The sequence below is a fragment of the Haliotis rubra genome, unplaced genomic scaffold, assembly GCF_003918875.1.
Source record: "Haliotis rubra isolate DU_JTF1 unplaced genomic scaffold, ASM391887v1 Scf182, whole genome shotgun sequence".
In the NCBI taxonomy this organism is placed as follows: Eukaryota; Metazoa; Mollusca; class Gastropoda; order Lepetellida; family Haliotidae; genus Haliotis; species Haliotis rubra.
Genome location: NW_025765803.1, coordinates 1,287,032 through 1,308,281, shown reverse-complemented (window position 1 = coordinate 1,308,281; position 21,250 = coordinate 1,287,032). Strand labels below are relative to the sequence as shown.

At 42.2% G+C, this 21,250-nt stretch overlaps 1 protein-coding gene across 2 annotated transcripts in view; it reads left to right on the top strand.

Moving 5' to 3' along the window:
- LOC124273599 overlaps positions 1-15,666 on the top strand; it is a 35,135-nt gene extending 19,469 nt beyond the window's left edge. The window contains exons 1-2 of one of the 2 annotated variants that reach the window (XM_046708883.1): positions 2,632-2,784; positions 13,433-15,666. In XM_046708883.1, the coding sequence (XP_046564839.1) occupies positions 13,460-14,821 (1,362 nt within the window). In that variant the 5' untranslated portion in view covers positions 2,632-2,784; positions 13,433-13,459 and the 3' untranslated portion in view covers positions 14,822-15,666. Of the gene's footprint in view, positions 1-2,631; positions 2,785-13,432 lie in introns of those variants that run through there. The other variant, XM_046708882.1, reaches the window with a different exon arrangement.
- Positions 15,667-21,250: the final 5,584 nt, after the last annotated feature.

Sequence of the window (21,250 nt, the reverse complement as noted above, 5' to 3'; positions counted from 1 at the left end):
GTCTGGGTTAAAGTATGACAGTTGCGATCACCATAGCGCTACGATCGCTTCACAAAGTAATCTTACCGCTGCGATTGTCGTAAGTCTGGGTTAAAGTATGACAGTTGCGATCACCATAGCGCTACGATCGCTTCACAAAGTAATCTTACCGCTGCGATTGTCGTAAGTCTGGGTTAAAGTATGACAGTTGCGATCACCATAGCGCTACGATCGCTTCACAAAGTAATCTTACCGCTGCGATTGTCGTAAGTCTGGGTTAAAGTATGAGAGTTACGATCACCTAAGCTCCACTATCACTCTATGTCGCAGAGCTTGATGATCTTGATTATCTGTGGTTCGTCCTCATCATCGCTCTGGGCACAAAGTCGACTGCCAACGGCAACGATGTCAATATTTTGGGCTGGTTCCACCTCAAATACATACCTTTACGTACTCCAGTCTAAAGTGACCTCCGCACAGTCAACACTCCTCTTCACGGATCTTAGTGTGGAGGTAATTATTTCTGCTTTGAATTAGAATTGTTCCTATAGTTTGTGATGGGTCAACATGTCTGTGTAAAACGGGTAATGTGATATAAATGACACAGAAGTGTTCGTTAGTTTGTTGGCTTACCTTCGAACATGCGTCCATGTTTGTTCACTGTACACTGTTCGTTTACAATTCGAGAACATAAAGCCGTGTACTTCTAGACGTTTCTTAAAAAATATCAGCTCATGTTAAAGTGGAACTGGCTCGAGCACATTTATGGATCTAGCGAGTTGGGTACAAGTTTTCAAATTCATAAATTCCTAAATTAGAACAAATATTTTTGACATCATAACCATTATAGCATCGTGACCTATTTTGTATTATAACCTGTTGTCTTACAATCGGTTTGGCAAAACAGTGCAGTACGTGTGCGAAATTTACGCTGGTCCTGTGGTCCCTGGCTAGTAAAAATTCACCATGACTACTAAATTATAAGTTTGCAGTGGTCCTGGTGGCCAGTGAATTCTGTTTTGATAGTAAAGTAAATCTACGAATGTTATTTTGGAGCAGTGGAGAACAGACAGGGCCACGAATTATTGTCCACTTACTGGTCCTGTGGTCTTGTGGGAAATTTTGAAATGTTTCTTCCCCTGCAGTGAACTGCGTTTATAAAGAAAACGCTTATAACGAACTGTGTTGCCCCCACACGCTGTGTATTTTAGTCGAAATGCGTATACCTAACTACGGTTATAACGAACTCAATTAATAGTCCCGTTGAGGCATTATAACCGCATTTCATCCGTGATCTGGGACGAGATGTTCCACGCGAAGTGAGTGACTTGGACCTCGCGCTCCTAAATAGTTCTCCTGTTTACACACATAGATGGACCCCGCGCTCCTAAATAGTTCTCCTGTTTACACACATAGAAGGACCCCGCGCTCCTAAATACTTCTCCTGTTTACACACATAGAAGGACCCCGCGCTCCTAAATACTTCTCCTGTTTACACACATAGAAGGACCCCGCGCTCCTAAATACTTCTCCTGTTTACACATAGAAGGACCCCGCGCTCCTAAATACTTCTCCTGTTTACACACATAGAAGGACCCCGCGCTCCTAAATACTTCTCCTGTTTACACACATAGAAGGACCCCGCGCTCCTAAATACTTCTCCTGTTTACACACATAGAAGGACCCCGCGCTCCTAAATACTTCTCCTGTTTACACACATAGGACCCCGCGCTCCTAAATAGTTCTCCTGTTTACACACATAGAAGGACCCCGCGCTCCTAAATACTTCTCCTGTTGACACACATAGAAGGAAATATTTCAGCAAACCATGAGTTGTTTCCGTTTGAATATTTTCCCTGAAACGGTTTACGTATGCGCAGCTTTCATGTATTTTTAACTGCTTAAGCAGCGACAGACAATACCGTATATCTATCGATTAAGTCAGTTTCTCTAAAAATTATTTTGAATTTGGAATGTGTTTGACATGAAGTCTTAATCTCACAGTTGAATTGTAACTTTAGGTTATCGGTTTAACGGTTTAAATGACTGAAATGTAATACGTTTAGAGTTAACAACTAGTTTCGTTATATCTGAGTCCTCTTCTTAATGACCTCGTAATAACGTTCGACAGGTGCTAACAATGAAAGCCATGAAGTTATTCCACAGTGATGTAATGAACACATTGAATCGGGAGTTATCATCGTCAGTTAGAGTAGATTCACAGATGATAGACATTCAGCCTTGTAACGTTTTGCTGAGGTTTGTAATCATTTAGTCAAATCCAGTTTTCAAGGGTATACTTTCTTCAGACCTCTGAAGATCCGGGTTAGAACTGATCTTCAGTAACCCAAGCTTGTCGTAAGAGGCGACTAACGGGACCGGGTGGTCAGGCTCACTGACTTGGTTGACACATGTCGTCGAATTCCAACTGCGTAGATCGATGCTCATGCTTTTGATCACCGCCGTCATATAGATGGAATGTTGCTGAGTGCGACGTAAAACTAATCTCACTCACACATTTTTAGCCTTGATTCTGACATTCAAACGTCATCCCGACTTTCAACAAAATCATGCCAATGGGACATTTGTCGCTGGTTTCATAAATACCAGGGGTGTAGTGTTTGTAAAGCACGCTGTGTGTAAATATACCGGACATCTCAACACACTATCGCACAACACGCTCCCATGACTGGGGAAGTTGTGCCCGGAGATACAAGTCAACCAACACCACTTGACAATTAGAGGACGTGACGGTGTCCGATACCGACAACAGTTGGCTTGTAGATTTCATTGTGTCACTCTAAGGTACGTGTGTTTGACATGGCTGCAGATAGCGGAGAAGTGGTCTGTATTTCAATTTGTATAGTGTATTATGAGGATTAGGTGTAGAAATATTATATGTGAAGTACTGCATGTGATGTTCCTCTTCAGGTTGTAAGTCATAGGCACCGTAACGTGAACGGGTCGTTTTCCGACCGACACAGACTTGCTATGTCATGGTGGCCTGTGGGTGATCGATACTCAGAAAATCCCGAGTGAGTTTAGTTTTACGCCGCTTTTAGCAATATTCCAGCAATACCACGGCGGGGGGACATTAGAAACGGGATTCACACATTATACCATTGGGGAATCGAACCCAGGTCTTCGGCGTGACGAGCGAGGGCTGTAACCACTAGGCTACCTTCCGCAATATCCAGGGTATTTGTGAGAAACGCCAGGGATCAAAAAAATGGTTCAGCGTTGAACAATAAGTCTCGAGTCACACATTTGTACGGTCATGTCCACATTACTCTGGAGGAACTATTTCAAGCCCGAAAGCGAGTCCTTGACGTGTGCTGGGCCTGAGGGAAGTATTTCCTTTCCATGAAGTTGTATTTTAGCATAACAGAGCTCTGCCTGTGACACTTATACGCAAGGGCAGCCCATTCGCCTCGAGCTCCGCAATACGTTGTGCCGAGCTGCTTCCTAATCACACGTAAGAAACCTATGATCCCGAGTTCTAGTCCCAGATTTTCCGTGCCTGGCTCGGGGTGTTTGTTTGTTTGTGTTTCCAGTCCCGGCTGGGACCCAACAAAAGTACTAGAATCTGTACTTTACTGAGAAAGTATAATCCAAAATATAGCATGTGTTACATTTGACCACTTTCAAAATGACATTGTGTTTTCATCGTTAAACCAACTTTTCAATACATTTCAATGATTTGGGGGTTTTGAACCCGTGAAGATCCGGTTAGAAGATTCAGTAACCCATGCTTGTCGTAAGAGACGAGTAACGGAATCGGGTGGTCAGGCTCGTTTGACACATTTCAACGTATCCCAATAGCGTAGATCGATGCTCATGCTGTTGATCACTGGATTGTCTGCTCCAGATTCGATTTACAGACCGCCGCCATATAGGTGGAATAGTGCTGACTCACTGTCAGTCAAGCTTTACTCTTTATTGTGGAGATCTGACTGACAGTGTCAACAATTTGTCTGACCGTCTCCTTCAGTTATCTCAGAGGTCCTACCGAATGATATTGAAGTATAAGCACAAGGCATTTAGTATGCTATATTTATTACGCATTACTGACAAAATATAGGTTTGACAAATATCTAGAGAGTGGCTGGATTTATCTTTCAAATTTCACTTGAATTATCTCCATTTTTTTATCATCGACCACATGCATATCCGTGAAAACATTTCCACACCCTGATCTGTTGGATTGGCATTTTAGAGGTGGATGGATAATAGAAAATAGTATGATACTTTATGGATTACAACTTCAATAATGTCCACACCCAATAGATGCTTTCAGCGTTTTGACATAGTTCTGTCTGTCATTGTGTTAATTTCCGCGCTAAATGCAGTTTCAGTTTTAAAAGTAACGTTGGCACGAAATAGACCTGGATTCGCATGCTTGTCACATGTCACATCAGGTTCCGTCCGTGCTGATAGCAGCATTCTGTATACTATATATGGAATACTCCCTCCCACGTTCACTGTACTGACTATCGAGATCATTATGACATCCTTTGTTGTGCCATATCAGTGTCTGTATCGGAGATATTAAATCGTGGGGCGGGGTGGGGGGCCGGGGACTGATGTGGTCGTTATAAACAGGATGTCAGCTATATCACGAGGCAAGCTTTCTTGGGGCGTTTTCTAAATAGCCTGTCCATTTCTGGTGTCCCCAGATCTGACATATCTTGAATATTTCAAAATTTCTGAATAACTCTAAATAACCTACAACAGAGAGCCGTTATAGTCTCGAAGTCCCTGAACTGCACTATTTTCCCTTCCACCCAGCCCTTTCTGCTATGCTGAAGTCCTAATAGTGCAGTGGCTAAGGGTGAAAATAGATGCTTGGCTGACTGAAGCATGAAACTTTGCACAGTGCTGGGGAATATCATGATAAAACATATTTTCCGAAAAATCCAAGATGGCCGCCCAAAATCAAGGACACTAATCAAATCAACACTATATGACTTTCCCCCGCTGGATTACAGCAGAAAACCTAGCACAGTGATAAAACACCATGATAAAACATATTTTTTGGGGGTGCTTGCTTTTTTGGGCCTATTTTTCGAAAAATCCAAGATGGCCGCCCAAAATCAAGGATTTCCAATTCTAACACTATAAAACTTTCCCCCGCAGGATTACAGCAGAAAACCTAGCACAGTGATAAAACACCATGATAAAACATATTTTGGGGGGTGCCTGATTTTTTGGGCCTATTTTCCGAAAAATCCAAGATGGCCACCAGAGATCACACTACGTGACTTTTCCCCACTGGATTAAAGCAGAAAACCTTGCACAGTACTAGGGAGCATCATGATAAAACATATTTTTTGGGTGTGCCCGATTTTTGTTGAGTGCTGAAGTCCACCCAAAATGGTCGCCGACGATAAAATATCTTCATTTGTTGCAAAGTTTCATGCTTTAGTTGATCAACTTCAAAATCGGACCTAAGCCACTGCACTACAAACGAAGCAAGTCCAGATTTCCTCAGTTTGTGAATCTGCCTTCTCGCTGGAATGGTTTGTTTCCATCAAAATTATATATCTTCAGACACTAAACGTTAGTCTAGAACCGGCAGTGCAATTCAGTTATATTTCATCAGTTCGTCATTCTTACAATATCCTTGATGACTAATATGTAATATATTCTTTTCGTCCAGCAAATTTAAGTAGATGTGCCCTTAATATATTTATGTAAACATTCTATGTTCATATGCCTACAAATAATTGGGTGTATGATAATAATCTGGTGTATGGCCCACATTCAGTGTCAATGCCTGTGTTGGTCTACGTTCCCTGAATGGTCAGATATCACAGCGCCAAGTTATCTAAAGTCTGTTTGAACTGTCCCGGGCGATTCCGGTGTATGCGTGTGTGCGTACGTGTGTACGTGCGTGCATGTAATCGCCTTCTGTCCAAGCACAGTTTATACAACCCTCTTTTGAAAATCATGGATCTAATTTGTTTTGTTCAAACAAAAGTAAAATATGCAATTCTGCGGGATTTCAATGCTTACTTTAACAGAGAAGTATTGTGAAATATTCATTCGGATTTAGCTCGTTCGTCGTGCTCGTTCATAGCCGGGCTGGGTCATGACCAGATTTCTTGTTTCGTAACAGGTTGAACAAGTCCGACTTCTTCCAATAACTTGTGTGTCGAGAGTTTATAACGGTACAAAGATCCCGCTATCTCAGGGTAACATATTCAGGTTGTAGTGTGAGCACATAGCAGGTGCTTTGGGAATATTTTCCAAAAACAACGACGTAAATGAACATAGAGAATTTTCTGGATTTTATCTTCCTTTTATTCTTTGATACAACGTTTCAGGGCTTGTTCTGGCCCCATCATCGAGTAGAACTGTTACTTTTTTATTAGTTTTACCTGATGATGGGGCCAGAACAAGCCCTGAAACGTTGTATGAAAGAATAAAAAGAAGATGAAATCCGGAAAAATCTCTATGTTCATCAAATAGCATCTTCTAAAATGCCAATGAAGCATTCAACGACATAAATATTTTGAAAAGTGTTTTTATTTTGACGTACAAGTTGTTTGTTGGAAAATGATCCCAAGCAAAGGATGTGTAGTTTCTGGATTTAACAAAAATAACAATAAGAAACATACTTTCAAAATTCGAATTTGATGTTTCATTTTATATGAATATCGATTAGTTCCCCGGACCCATCGAGCATCGCCGACGTAAACGAGATCGATCTACTGACCGATTATTCAATCAATCGCTCCAGCGCTAGTCCTTTCTTTTGTAGGTCAGTATACATACATCTAGAAAAGAGTGCCTACAGTGTTCAAGTATTCACTATCTTCAGCAATACAGGGGTCACATACATATAGAAAAGAGTGCCTACAGTGTTCAAGTATTCACTATCTTCAGCAATACAGGGGTCACATTCATATAGAAAAGAGTGCCTACAGTGTTCAAGTATTCACTATCTTCAGCAATACAGGGGTCACATTCATATAGAAAAGAGTGCCTACAGTGTTCAAGTATTCACTATCTTCAGCAATACAGGGGTCACATACATATAGAAAAGGGTGCCTACAGTGTTCAAGTATTCACAATCTTCAGCAATACAGGGGTCACATTCATATAGAAAAGAGTGCCTACAGTGTTCAAGTATTCACTATCTTCAGCAATACAGGTTCACATACATATAGAAAAAAAGTGCCTACAGTGTTCAAGTTTTCACTATCTTCAGCAATACAGGGGTCACATACATATAGAAAAGAGTGCCTACAGTGTTCAAGTATTCACTATCTTCAGCAATACAGGGGTCACATACATATAGAAAAGAGTGCCTGCAGTGTTCAAGTATTCACTATTTTCAGCAATACAGGGGTCACATACATATAGAAAAGAGTGCCTACAGTGTTCAAGTATTCACAATCTTCAGCAATACAGGGGTCACATACATATAGAAAAGAGTGCCTACAGTGTTCAAGTATTCACTATCTTCAGCAATACAGGGGTCACATACATATATTAGGAGTGCCTACAGTGTTCAAGTATTCACTATCTTCAGCAATACAGGGGTCACATTCATATAGAAAAGAGTGCCTACAGTGTTCAAGCATTCACAATCTTCAGCAATACAGGGGTCACATACATATAGAAAAGAGTGCCTACAGTGTTCAAGTATTCACTATCTTCAGCAATACAGGGGTCACATACATATAGAAAAGAGTGCCTACAGTGTTCAAGTATTCACAATCTTCAGCAATACAGGGGTCACATACATATAGAAAAGAGTGCCTACAGTGTTCAAGTATTCACTATCTTCAGCAATACAGGGGTCACATACATATAGAAAAGAGTGCCTACAGTGTTCAAGTATTCACTATCTTCAGCAATACAGGGGTCACATTCATATAGAAAAGGGTGCCTACAGTGTTCAAGTATTCACTATCTTCAGCAATACAGGGGTCACATACATATAGAAAAGAGTGCCTACAGTGTTCAAGTATTCACTATCTTCAGCAATCTTCAGCAATACAAGGGTCACATTCATATAGAAAAGAGTGCCTACAGTGTTCAAGTATTCACTATCTTCAGCAATACTGGGGTCACATTCATATAGAAAAGAGTGCCTACAGCGTTCAAGCATTCACAATCTTCAGCAATACAGGGGTCACATACATATAGAAAAGAGTGCCTACAGTGTTCAAGTATTCACTATCTTCAGCAATACAGGGGTCACATACATATAGAAAAGAGTGCCTACAGTGTTCAAGTATTCACTATCTTCAGCAATACAGGGTTCACATTCATATAGAAAAGAGTGCCTACAGTGTTCAAGCATTCACTATCTTCAGCAATACAGGGGTCACATACATATAGAAAAGAGTGCCTACAGTGTTCAAGCATTCACAATCTTCAGCACTACAGGGGTCACATACATATAGAAAAGAGTGCCTACAGTGTTCAAGTATTCACTATCTTCAGCAATACAGGGTTCACATTCATATAGAAAAGAGTGCCTACAGTGTTCAAGTATTCACTATCTTCAGCAATGCAGGGGTCACAAACATATAGAAAAGAGTGCCTACAGTGTTCAAGCATTCACAATCTTCAGCAATACAGGGGTCACATACATATAGAAAAGAGTGCCTACAGTGTTCAAGTATTCACTATCTTCAGCAATACAGGGGTCACATACATATATTAGGAGTGCCTACAGTGTTCAAGTATTCACTATCTTCAGCAATACAGGGGTCACATTCATATAGAAAAGAGTGCCTACAGTGTTCAAGCATTCACTATCCTCAGCAATACAGGGGTCACATACATATAGAAAAGAGTGCCTACAGCGTTCAAGCATTCACAATCTTCAGCAATACAGGGGTCACATACATATAGAAAAGAGTGCCTACAGTGTTCAAGTATTCACTATCTTCAGCAATACAGGGGTCACATTCATATAGAAAAGAGTGCCTACAGCGTTCAAGCATTCACAATCTTCAGCAATACAGGGGTCACATACATATAGAAATGAGTGCCTACAGTGTTCAAGTATTCACTATCTTCAGCAATACAGGGGTCACATACATATAGAAAAGAGTGCCTACAGTGTTCAAGCATTCACTATCTTCAGCAATACAGGGGTCACATTCAGGTGCTCTTGTAATGAGATTATCAGTAGTAATTGTAGTAGTAGTAATTGTTGTAGTAGAAGTAGTTGTTGTTGTTGTGGTAGTAGTTTTAGTGGTGGTAGTAGTTGGTGTTGTTGTAATAGTAGTGGTTGCTGGTGTTGTAGTAGTTGTAATCGTGGTAGTAGTTAAGCGGCAGTAGTAGTAGTAGTAGTATTTTGAGGAAAGTTTGTGGGAGACGTAGCATCACATCCAGTAGCAGCTGTACCAGTAGCAGCTGTACCAGTAGTAGCTGCACCAGTAGTAGCCGCAATGACGATGCAGCAAGTAGTGCTAACATCGGCCGAAGGAGGCGCAACCTTAACGCACTCCTCGCTCGTAAAGGTTATAACCTGTTCCATTGAATCCATCGCTACAGGCTGACACAGTGAACAGTCGTTCTTTGTACACTTTCCCATCTATAATGTATGGAAAGAACAAGGTATTAGTTTGTCAAAAGCATCATCATTACAAATCAATGATGTGAAAGGCTGCCAGGCCTGTGTAGCCAGAACACTATTTCAGCTTTATCGTGCTCCCGGGTGAAACATGCGGCTGTCATTATGGGAACGTATAACTAATAATCTTCCATTTTCGTCAATGGCCTGTCTCTCTACGCTTCAGCACACCATGTCGCGACAGTGACGAACTTATATATGTAATTATGGATGATATCATCTGTTGGAATGAACAAGAAATAGGTGGACTTTGTGGTTTATGGGAGCGGAAAATTGAGAGTTTTGACATTTTGTTGAGAAAGGTGAAGGCTTTGTGGATATGATCAGTGGCTGAACATGTATAAGGTATGAATTGTATGTGAAAAATGGAGGGTTAATGTGGTCATAGTAGGTGTTGTAATATTGTCAGAAGATGCATCTAGGGATTGAAAAATGTGAAAGTGCATCAGTGGTTTGAAGGTTTTCACTGGTGAAAGTATCACCCTCGATTATCCAGCGAACTCCATTTTATTACTAGCAGTATTTCCAGCAATACCACGGCGGAATGGGCGGAATTGTACCCATGTGGGGGTTCGAACCAAGGTCCTCCGCGTGACGAGCAAATGCACCACTTGTCTACCCCCACCCACCACTACTAAATTACGATAAATACGTATCGGATAAAGAATGGAGATACAATACTGTGGGTAACACAGGTGTGTTATAACTAGCAGTTCCAGCAAGATTCAAATCGTTTTACTAAAAGTTACGCGTGAAGGTCCGGGTTAGAATGAACCTTCAGTAACCCATGCTTGTCGTAAGAGGCGACTAACGGGATTGGGTGGTCAGGCTCGCTCATTTGGTTGACAAATGTCATCGGTTCCCATTTGCGTAGATCGATGCTCATGCTGTTGATCACTGGATTGTCTGGTCCAGACTCGATTATTTACAGACCGCCGCCATATAGCTGGAATATCGCTGAGAGCGGCGTAAAACTAAACTCACTCACTCAAAGTTATTGGTTTATATAAACCTAGCAAATACTTTAAATTTTAGCTGTGATTTCAAATTAAACCTAGCAAATTCTTATATCCCAGTTCTAATTTCAAATTACACCAAGCAAATACTTTAATTTTAGCTCTACTTTCCTTTTTTCTAAGTTTCACACATGGCTGTGCCTACATGATCTAGACCTCGACTTAAAATGAGGACCAGACCTTGGTGAAATGCCCCCTTTGACTTGGAATTTGATCCACATGTGAATAATTTATTTGAAATGACAGCACAATGCCTGTATTGAGACTGTTCCGAGAATTGCAGGGTGTAGCCTATGTTCCGGTAGGGATTTCTATTTCTATTCTTGAAGATTTTGACCGGACCACATAGAAGAAATAATTTAGTCTTTCTAAACAGTAATATTCCATTCTCCGCGAATGTACAGTTCTAACCAGTGGTGACAGTGGTCACAACATTATATCCACCCCGCTGAGCTGGTGGATAAACCTGAAAGGAACATTCTCATGTGTATAATATACCTTAATACAGTGGCACGATGACAGGGAAACCCATCACTAGACAATGCTCCTCAGTACGGTTATGTTTTATGCGGACAAGGTTGAAAGCTTAAAGCACAAGGACTTTACTGTTGACGCTTCAAAGGATCTGTGCTAATGATTATTTAAAGTGTAGTTCAAAGGCAAAATTTTAAAATGGGATTATTTGAAATCTAAATTAAATCATTGAACGAAAATGGGCGTCTGTTAATCCTAGTACGCATGTGATTTTTTATTGACATAGGAGCGAGCTGTGTGCATATAAATACAATTAATATGATAGAACACGTTTCAACAGTATACACTATTAAGCGTACGTCAATGGATGGGCATGTTTATTTATTGAGGTTACACAACTAATGTGTTAGGTTCAGTTCAGTTCAGTTTATTCTCAAATAACCACGTTTGGTGGTCCAGGAAGGATCGGGTACAGGATCAGGTAATCTGACTTGATGAATGTCAGGTGAGGTCAGATGAAATTGGGTTTAACGTCGTGCTTGAGAATATTTACCACTAAATTAATGTCTTCAAAGAAAAATGAACTTATGTCCGGATTCGAACCCCTTCTACAGCGTGATGAGCCAACGCTTAATGTAAGGACTAAATGTAAGGACTAAACCAAAGTAGATCCAGTTTATCACCAGCACCCGTCCTAGCCAGGTATAGCTCATATACAGCTCGGATATAACCAGCTGGCGTTTGACCCGCCCAGTTGTTGCATGTCTAATTGTGTGTTATGAACTACGGCTATAGCAAGCTAAAATTCGTAGTCCCTTTGAGTTCTCATAACCGTAGCTCTGTGTGGCGGTTGGGTAGCCTCACTCGCTCTCTCGCTCGCTCGTTCGCTCCCTCACTCACTCACTCACTCACTCACTCACTCACTCACTCACTCACTCACTCACTCACTCACTCACTCACTCACTCACTCACTCACTCACTCACTCACTCACTCACTCACTCACTCACTCACTCACTCACTCACTCACTCACTCACTCACTCACTCACTCACTCACTCACTCACTCTTTGAAACCATATAAACGCCCCTGATCTGCTCTGCCGACAAATCCTGAAGCATGGAATATTGCGGTGTAGACACTGGTTGAGCCTGTTCTGTGTTGAGTGTACACGAGATAATCTTAAGTATATACAAGCCGCTGACGAGTACCTGACCGAAATTCCAAACACCCTACACTGATAGTTATCCACCTGCTCCTTCATTCTGGCACGGATGTTGGATTTGGATGAAGTTCAGCCCTTTCAGTTCTCACATTTGGGCGTTTCTTGACCCATGTATTCTCGCAATTATACCAGTGTCTCATTATAGTTCTGCTTGCCTTGTGTGTACGACAGTTGAGTGTCATTGGGATAAGGCAAGGTAGGTGTTTTCGTCTGTGTCTTTTAACTCCGCACTCGGAAATGTCTTCAGCCATATGATGCTGGTCGAGGTGGCATTACAAGTCACCCAGCAGTCGTTGTAGTAGATGTAGTGAGTGAGTGAGTAAGGTTTTACGCCACTTTTTGACATTTGTGCCAACATTATCGCGGCTGGGGACACAAGAAAAGGGCTTCACACATTTTACCCACGTGGGAATCGAACACGGGTATTCGGCGTGAAAAACGAACGCTTAGCCACCTGACTATCTCACCGCCCCAGTAGATGTAACAAGGTGTTGTAGTAGATCACGTAGTGTGAAGTCGTAGTATCTCAGATTTACCCAGAGTCACTGACAACTGAATTACGCTAATCATATTGTGACGATACGTATCCTAACATTTCCCAAGGGAATGGGGCAGAATGGTTCACTTGACACATAAATATTCTCATCAGTCTAAAGCTCAGCTATTTGAAATACGCGAGTGACAGATATTTACGCTGCATGCATTGTGCAGCCATTCGGCGTGGTGATGGCGTTCATTGTTGTCACTGAATCGTGAAGACCTCTTACCCTGCACATGCGTACATTCCGATGATACAGATGTTTATGATATTCTAATGTACTTTATATCCAGATTTTTCAGTGCGTGTTTTACGACCATCTGAACATTAAAGCCATAAAAGCCCACGTGACACATGTCGTAGTTTTAACAAGAGCACAACGGGTATGGCGCTGACAAGCCTAGAATCGTAGTCAGTGCATGTTTAGGACTCGAACCTGCAATCACAGGTGTGAGGTGTCTATGTGTCACCTTGTCCGTGTCCTTTCTTTAAACCAGTTTAGAAAGCACGTCCTCCAGCCAACAATGTCTCCTCACCCAACATCATCTATCACCGTGATATATAGTTCTTGTCGTTGTCGTTAACAATGGCCTTTGTTTTCCAGATCTCGAGCGGTTTGTGACGTCACAAGATGGACGGGAAGGACGAGAACAATCACTTGGAGGCCATCAGCCGGGCGATGTACAAGTTCCGGGACTACGTCATCCATGTCATGTCATTCCTCATGTACAGATTCACACGTTCCATCATTGTCACGTTCCAGAAATTCACGTGGGCTGTCACGGGCGTGGAGCGAATCCGACGTGACGCCAAGCGGGGATTGCAGTTCAAACAAAGTGCGCATGTGCAGGAGATATTCTGGAAGCGGAAGTTCCTACCTACAACCATTGCGGACCCTAATAACTTTATCGCATTGCATAAAGGATTCAAACACCCGAATTATGTCCTCAAGCCTTTTGTTTCGCTATACTGCATGACAAAGGATGAGGCAGTGTTTGTAGAAACTCCGGAAGGAGTTAACATCTACCGAGACAAAATTTCAAGGACGTTATACGAGGCACAATTCGAGCATGCGACAAAGATGATAACGATGCCTTTAGCTTCCTTCCATAAAATCGCTTCTGATGTTGGGGACCCCCGAACGAGGGTCGTCTGGCTGTCCAGTACGGACCACTGCGGGTCGTCCCTCCTAGCTCAGGTCTTCTCCAGGGTTCCCGGGATGATGATCATCTCGGAACCCGACGCCATTACGAAACTTGGGTTCCTGTGGAAATACGACATTTTGAAGAAAGGAGAATATGGACAGCTTCTAGCTAGCGCAGTTCGTCTGCTCTGCAAACCAGACGACAGGGCGGGGATGATCTGTGTGAAAACCCGGTCATGCGCAACACGACAGGTCGAAGACATCGTCATGCTGTTCCCCAAGATAAGACAACTCTTCATGTATAGAAACAGCCTCAAGACACTCGTGTCATCACTTAACTTGCTACAAACAGACCCGGCAGCTAAGGCGATGCGATTCGTTATGGATAATAACATTCTATCCACAATATTTCCCTGTTTTAGGTCAATGATGTACAATTACTACGTAAGACTCAATGAGAAACAGATAGATTCTCTCAAACCATCCAAGATGTCTACCGTCGGCATCTTCACCGCGGCGTGGGCGGCCGCTGTAGCTAGAGTAGTTGAGAATAGGGAGAAGGGATTCCACATCATGCCCGTCCTTTATGAAGATATCATGAAAGATCCCAGGAGAAGTTGCGCCATTCTGTTTGACCGACTTGACATTCGCAAGGAAGCATTGTCGTTAGCTCTGGAGGCGTTCAAGGTAGATTCGCAGAAGAGTGCTGTGTATGGTTTAATGAACACGGATACCCGTCGCGCCATCCCACAGGAAAGTAGGATAGAGGCAGATACAATCCTCAAGAAGTACGGACTTCTCAAATTAGGGGAGAGGTTTGAGATCCCTGGTTTGATCAAGTTGGATTAATAACAATTAATCTTAAAATGCGGTTCTATTCCACAGACAGTGATTGCGAACGCTCAGGGCACGCCTTTCTGCTGTCGACATTTTATAAAATATTCCAACATCTGTCGGCAGCTTAGACATCTTGGACAAAGCGGACGCCCACCCTGATCCATGTTAAACAATCAAAAGCATCATCATGAAGATGTCAGAATCAAACCTCCTCGAACTGTGCCGCTACACATAACTACCGACATGAACTCTCGCTTTCAAAGTCTTGCTAATCATGAAGGCGTTCGAAAAAACATTGTCAGGAACAGGAACAGGCATCTTGAAACGTTAAGCATTATAACAATTATAGTTTGAGAACGGATTGTATGTTGCGAATATCTACAGACCACCTTTACCAAGTCATTCATCTTGAATCTAACGAAGTGATCTGTCCATTAGGACTGCATCAGAATTGCTACCCGAAGTATAGGAAGCGAAATAAGCCAAGCGTCCCAAGTGCCTACCAAAGAAGTCCCGGTCTCCAGGATGATGAAGATCAGGACCAATGGATACTGATAAAGCATTAGGCATCAGAAATATCCCACATGATCCCGGTCTCCAGGATGATGAAGATCAGGACCAATGGATACTGATAAAGCATTAGGCATCAGAAATATCCCACATGCTCCCGGTCTCCAGGATGATGAAGATCAGGACCAATGGATACTGATAAAGCATTAGGCATCAGAAATATCCCACATGATCCCGGTCTCCAGGATGATGAAGATCAGGACCAATGGATACTGATAAAGCATTAGGCATCAGAAATATCCCACATGATCCCGGTCTCCAGGATGATGAAGATCAGGACCAATGGATACTGATAAAGCATTAGGCATCAGAAATATCCCACATGATCCCGGTCTCCAGGATGATGAAGATCAGGACCAATGGATACTGATAAAGCATTAGGCATCAGAAATATCCCACATGCTCCCGGTTTCCAGCCCAAACCATTCGATGTCATAAATGATACTGAGACATTGCCTCCATGGATCATCATAATACATCAACTACCACTTGACAACGAAGAAACTTGACTTGATTTGCTGATACTACTAAATGAAGTCGAGTGGCCCTTTAATCCACGTCCACGTGTCGTTCGTTGTTTGTGTGTGTAGGATAGCGATGTGGTGTGTTGTTGTCATGCAATTGTGGAACAATGTATGGAGACGTTTAGAAAATATGTTGGAACGTGAAGATGTCTTGGAAGAATCTAGTCCCCACATGGAATGGTATTCCTAAATTCATCAGGTGGTCACGTTCATTGACTTAGTTGCCCATCGGCCCTGCGGCATGCTTATAGTATCAATCACTTGGTTTGTCTGGTCCAGATATAATAAAGGCCTTCGTTATATTATGGAGTATTGGATTCATGCAAAGGGCACATTAAAAGTCACATTTCGAACTTTCGGGATTTAGTTTAGTTAGTTTTTCATTATCGGAAAAAACGCCGCTTGTAGCAATCTTGCGAATTATATATCACATCCGCAGACACCATGGAATAGGCTTCATGTATTATGTGGGAATATTAGGTTGGAACTGAACTCTGGCGAACAAACGCTTTAACCGCTATACCACCCAATCGCACGAACGTGAATAACAGAAGGCATTCTGTAAAGATTCAGAGAAACATTGTAATTCCCCTGGTTAAACTTCATGATGGATGGTTATCGTTGTGGTCACTCCGAAGTCCCAACATGGGTACAACTTGAAGCTCATTTCTGGTTTCCTCCGCCATGATATTGCTGGAATATTGCTTAAAGCGCGTAAACTCTAATCACATGCACCCGTGGGGGCGGTGGGGTAATCCCCACATGGGCACAATGTGTGAAGCCCATTTATGGTGTCCCCCCGCCGTGATATTGCTGGAATATTGCTAAAAGCGGCGTAAAACCCAACTCACTCACTCACATGCACCCGTGAAGATTCGGGTTAGAATTAATATTGGTCTTCAGTAACCCATGCTTGTTGTAAGAGGCGACTGACGGGATCGGGTGGTCAGACTCGCTGACTTGGTTGACACATGTCATTGTATCCCAATTGCGTAGATCGATGCTCATGTTGTTGATCACTGGATTGTCTGGTCCAGAGAAGATTATTTACAAACCGCCGCCATATAGCTGGAATATTGTTGAGTGCGGCGTTAAACAACAAACAAACAAACAAAATCGCTTGCAAACTTCTAATGTTTAGTCCGAGTGATTGGTTGCCTGAGAATTGACGTATGCTTGAAGTACCGTGTACAAATTAACGTGTTTTTCAGCAAGTTGGTCTCTTGCTATGCGAACCCAATGTAAAGTTCAGCCAGTTGATTTATAACATAATTATATTAGGATGACACTCTCTCGATAAATCACAAAGCCTTGTGCATTCACAGTTGGTCTTTTGATGTGCGAATTCGAGAAAAGTCTTTCTTTGTTCACATACCACAATTGTTCAGTGACACGCATTCATCTATTCTTGATTGCCAGATATATATACTTACATAAATCTGAAATGTTCCAAAGTCCGCATTCATTCAGATGTTATCGCTATCCGTTACTAAATGTGTCGACCACACTAAGAGTGTGACGGGGTTTACTGAAACCATGATCACGTGACACCCACCCATGCACCGCCACCCCCACCCCAGCTAGTCATAGGTGCCAATCGTTCCTTTACATGGTTCTAATATAATAGAACTTTCTTCTATGCTCCACATGGGCACAATGTGTTAAGCCCATTTCTGGTGTCCCCCGCCGTGATATTGCTGGAATATTGCTAAAAGCGGCGTAAAACTAAACTCAGTCAGTCAGTCAGTTCTTCTATGCTGATCATGAATACATTAGACCATTTCAGGTCCATCTCTATCTTATACAACATTATTTCATTTGGTAGCACCATGAATTCGCTATACAGAATTACGTCCCTTGGCAACGCCAGAATCCTATGATTGTGGGTTCGAATCCCCGTTAACCCTGATCATATATCTAGGTCTGTCAGCACCATACCATGCTGCTGGGTTTTCCCAAAATTTAAACGTCCAAGATCTGCATTACTTCGGGTTTCCCTCCCACATTAAGCTGACCACGTGATATAACTGGAATACTGTTTAACGAGGAGTCAAATCAAACTCACTCACTTTTATGGAAGCGTTTTAGGGTCTTATTGTTTTCATCATGTATTTAGATGAAAGTAGCATCTAATCAAAAATTCAGTATCTTCTACGTAGATACAAGTAAATTACGACTGGGCTCCTGTAATCAAAACTTCAGTATCTTCTACATAGAAGTAAAGTATCTTCTACGTAGATATTAAAAATGTTTTAGACTGTGGCACTAATACGCTTCCATACATTTTTCAAAACAAAGGATATAAAGCATTTTCTGCCATTTTTCCTTGTCTGAAAGTTCCAAACATGTTGCTTAACATCCGTACGAAAAATTCCTGGTCACCCTTGTACAAGCATAATCATATGTATATGACGAGCGAAGAATGTGTGTCTCGTAACCTGGTATCGTAATTGTACATTAATTATATCACTGATAACCATAATTAGCGACATTCTGAAGTGTGGTATCATACCATTCCTAATTGCTATTTTGTTCTCATATAATTGTGTCTAATTGTGTTACGTGTGTCAGATGTATTGCATCACTTGTGTCTGTGTGTGTTGGTTATTGTTGCTTTCAACATGAAAATGAATGTGTTGACATGTTATTTTGTAACATATGTTTGATATAAAACTGACGTTGTAAAAGATGAATCGGGTTGTGTGTTTTTGAGTTGACATTAATTTTTAAATGTATGCTCCCCAGGGAGTTGAGATTGACAATACGATGTGCCGTTGAGATTGACATCCAGTGAACGAGGGAAAAACTAAGCGCCTTTGAGCATCTGAGCTGAGCTGGATATCGGCGCTATACAAATGTTAGAATGTAATGTAATGTAATGTAAAAAGGATTTAATTCAAGTAATTGACATTATTTTAAAACGGAAACACTTTAAAACAGTACCACTTTGCTGTTTACTATAAACGCTTACTTCAGTTAACATATGTGGCCTCTCTCATGTACAGAAACCTTCAGAAATGTACGAAATAGAAGTACAACGCTTTTTTCATTGTTAAATGGATGGGAATGCGTGCTGCAATAGATGGCTGAAACCGTGATTTAGTTGGATTCGAACAGGGGAAACCTGGGCTACTTACCACTCAGGAATGATTTCTTGTTGATGACCTTTTACCCCATATCCAAATATTGATAAATGTGCCAATCGGTAAAATGAAAATAACACACAAATCTAGTGTAAAGTAAATATTAACAAGTAGAGAGTGAGTGAGTGAGTTTAGTTTTACGTCGCTTTTCAAAATATTCCCGCAATATGACGGTGAGAGACACCAGCAATGGGCTTCACACAATGTACCCTTGTGGAGAATCGAACCTGGGTCTTTGGTGTGATGAGCGAACGCTGTAACCACTACCGGTTATATCGCGGTGTTTCAACTGCGTGCAGGAGTAAAGCCCGACGTGAGGCAAGTCCTAGACGGGGTGAAAACGACGAACGCGGGTATGGCGCTGGCACCCAGAATCATAAGTGGGCGGAACGGGCTTCGAACCTACAACCGTAGGGTGTCTGGCTTGCCAAACCTGGGTGAAACCGACGAGCACGGATATGGCGCTGACACACCCAGAATCATAACAGGATTCGAACCCACAACCGTAGCCGTCTGGCGTGCCAAAAGAACACAACTCTGCATAGCGAATGGCGGCATCACAGACGATTTGACCATGCAGCAGAAATGAGTGGTAACGCTAGTTATTTACAGTGTCTTTAAACATTGCGTGTTTTCGCATTTGCGTACATTAATATATACTAACAGGTGAGTACGTGACGGCCATAATTTAGAAATACTCATGCGACCAAGGACACAATTGTGTAAACATGGTTTTGTGACGTCTTTGAGTGGCAGTTGAGTGGCAACATAGACATATTTATGGATAACAACTTCTTTATTTCCTGAGTGCGACATTTCTTGTACCGTTGAACTGCTTGTGAACTGCTTGAGTTGACAACAGTACTAGAATCTGTATCGAAATGTTGCACTCACGAAATACAGAAGCTGTTAGCCATAAAGTGTGTCGATATGGTTTTTGAGTGAGTGAGTGTATGATATGGGCCACTTGCAGAAAGCGATCTTAGCGTTACGGCGCTCGTAACTCCCTTACTTTATCAGAGACATCAGATAGTCGTAGCTGAGAAGGCTTTGCGCAAGTGGCCCCTGATCTCTCGAGTGAAAATCGGTCATTCATGTTTTTTCAATATTCAGTACCTGTACTGCTGAATAGGCTTCAGTTAAGATCACCTCAGCGAGATAACAGTGCGTCTCCTTGAAAAGCGCATTGTCGTCGCCCCGTTTCATGTAACGGAAGCTCTAAAAACGACGAGGTGATACGGGGGTTAATGTTTTTGTTTGTTTGTTGCATAACTTTCCTGCTTTGTGGTGGCGGTCTGTAAACAATCCAGTCTGGGCCAGACAGTTAAGGGATCAACAGCATGAACATCGATCTACGCAATTGGGTCTGCTTGGAGCGGTCGATGGGCGGAACCCGAAACTTCATCATATCAGATGGTAAAATATGCTACTTGTTTATGCCATGCCTATTGCTAGCGCTGCTTTAACAGCATAAAAACAAGGGTCATTGGTCTGAGTCAGTATGTTATCTAGCCAGTACAGTATTGCAGTCCGGATTAGTAAGGGCAGCAACACAAACGTGCTTGCTCGTCTCTTATATAATGCTTGTTGTAAGAGACGGCTAACGGGATCGGCTGACGGGATCGGGTGGTCAAATCCAAATCCAAATGCGTAGAGCAATGCCCATGACGTCAGTCACTGGATATATATAGCTGGAATATTGCTGAGTGCAGCGTAAAATTAAAGTCACTCACTCACTCCAAGCAGACGCTCTATCCACTCAACCATGGAAGTGGTTTCAAGTCAAGTTCAACTGCAAGTGTCAATGTACTGTTTCCTTCATTTCTTCTATTGTTTCAGGGGGCGGTGGGGTAGCCTAGTGGTTAAAACGTTCGCTCGTCACGCCGAAGTCCCGGGTTCGATTCCCCACATGGGTAAAATGTGTGAAGCCCATTTCTGGTGTCCCCCGCCGTGATGTTGCTGGAATATTGCTAACAGCGGCGTAAAATCAAACTCACTCACTCACTCTATTGTTTCAGCGCTCACTGTAATCTGTAACACCCTTATCAAACTATCTGGGCCCTGTTTCACAAAGCTATCGTAGCGCTACGACCGTCGTACCTCTTATACTATAACATAGACTTACGACAGCCGTAGCGCTGCGATAGCTTTGAGAAACGGGGCCCTATCTTCCTCTAGCTTTTGCTACTAGTCTAGTCCCTGTT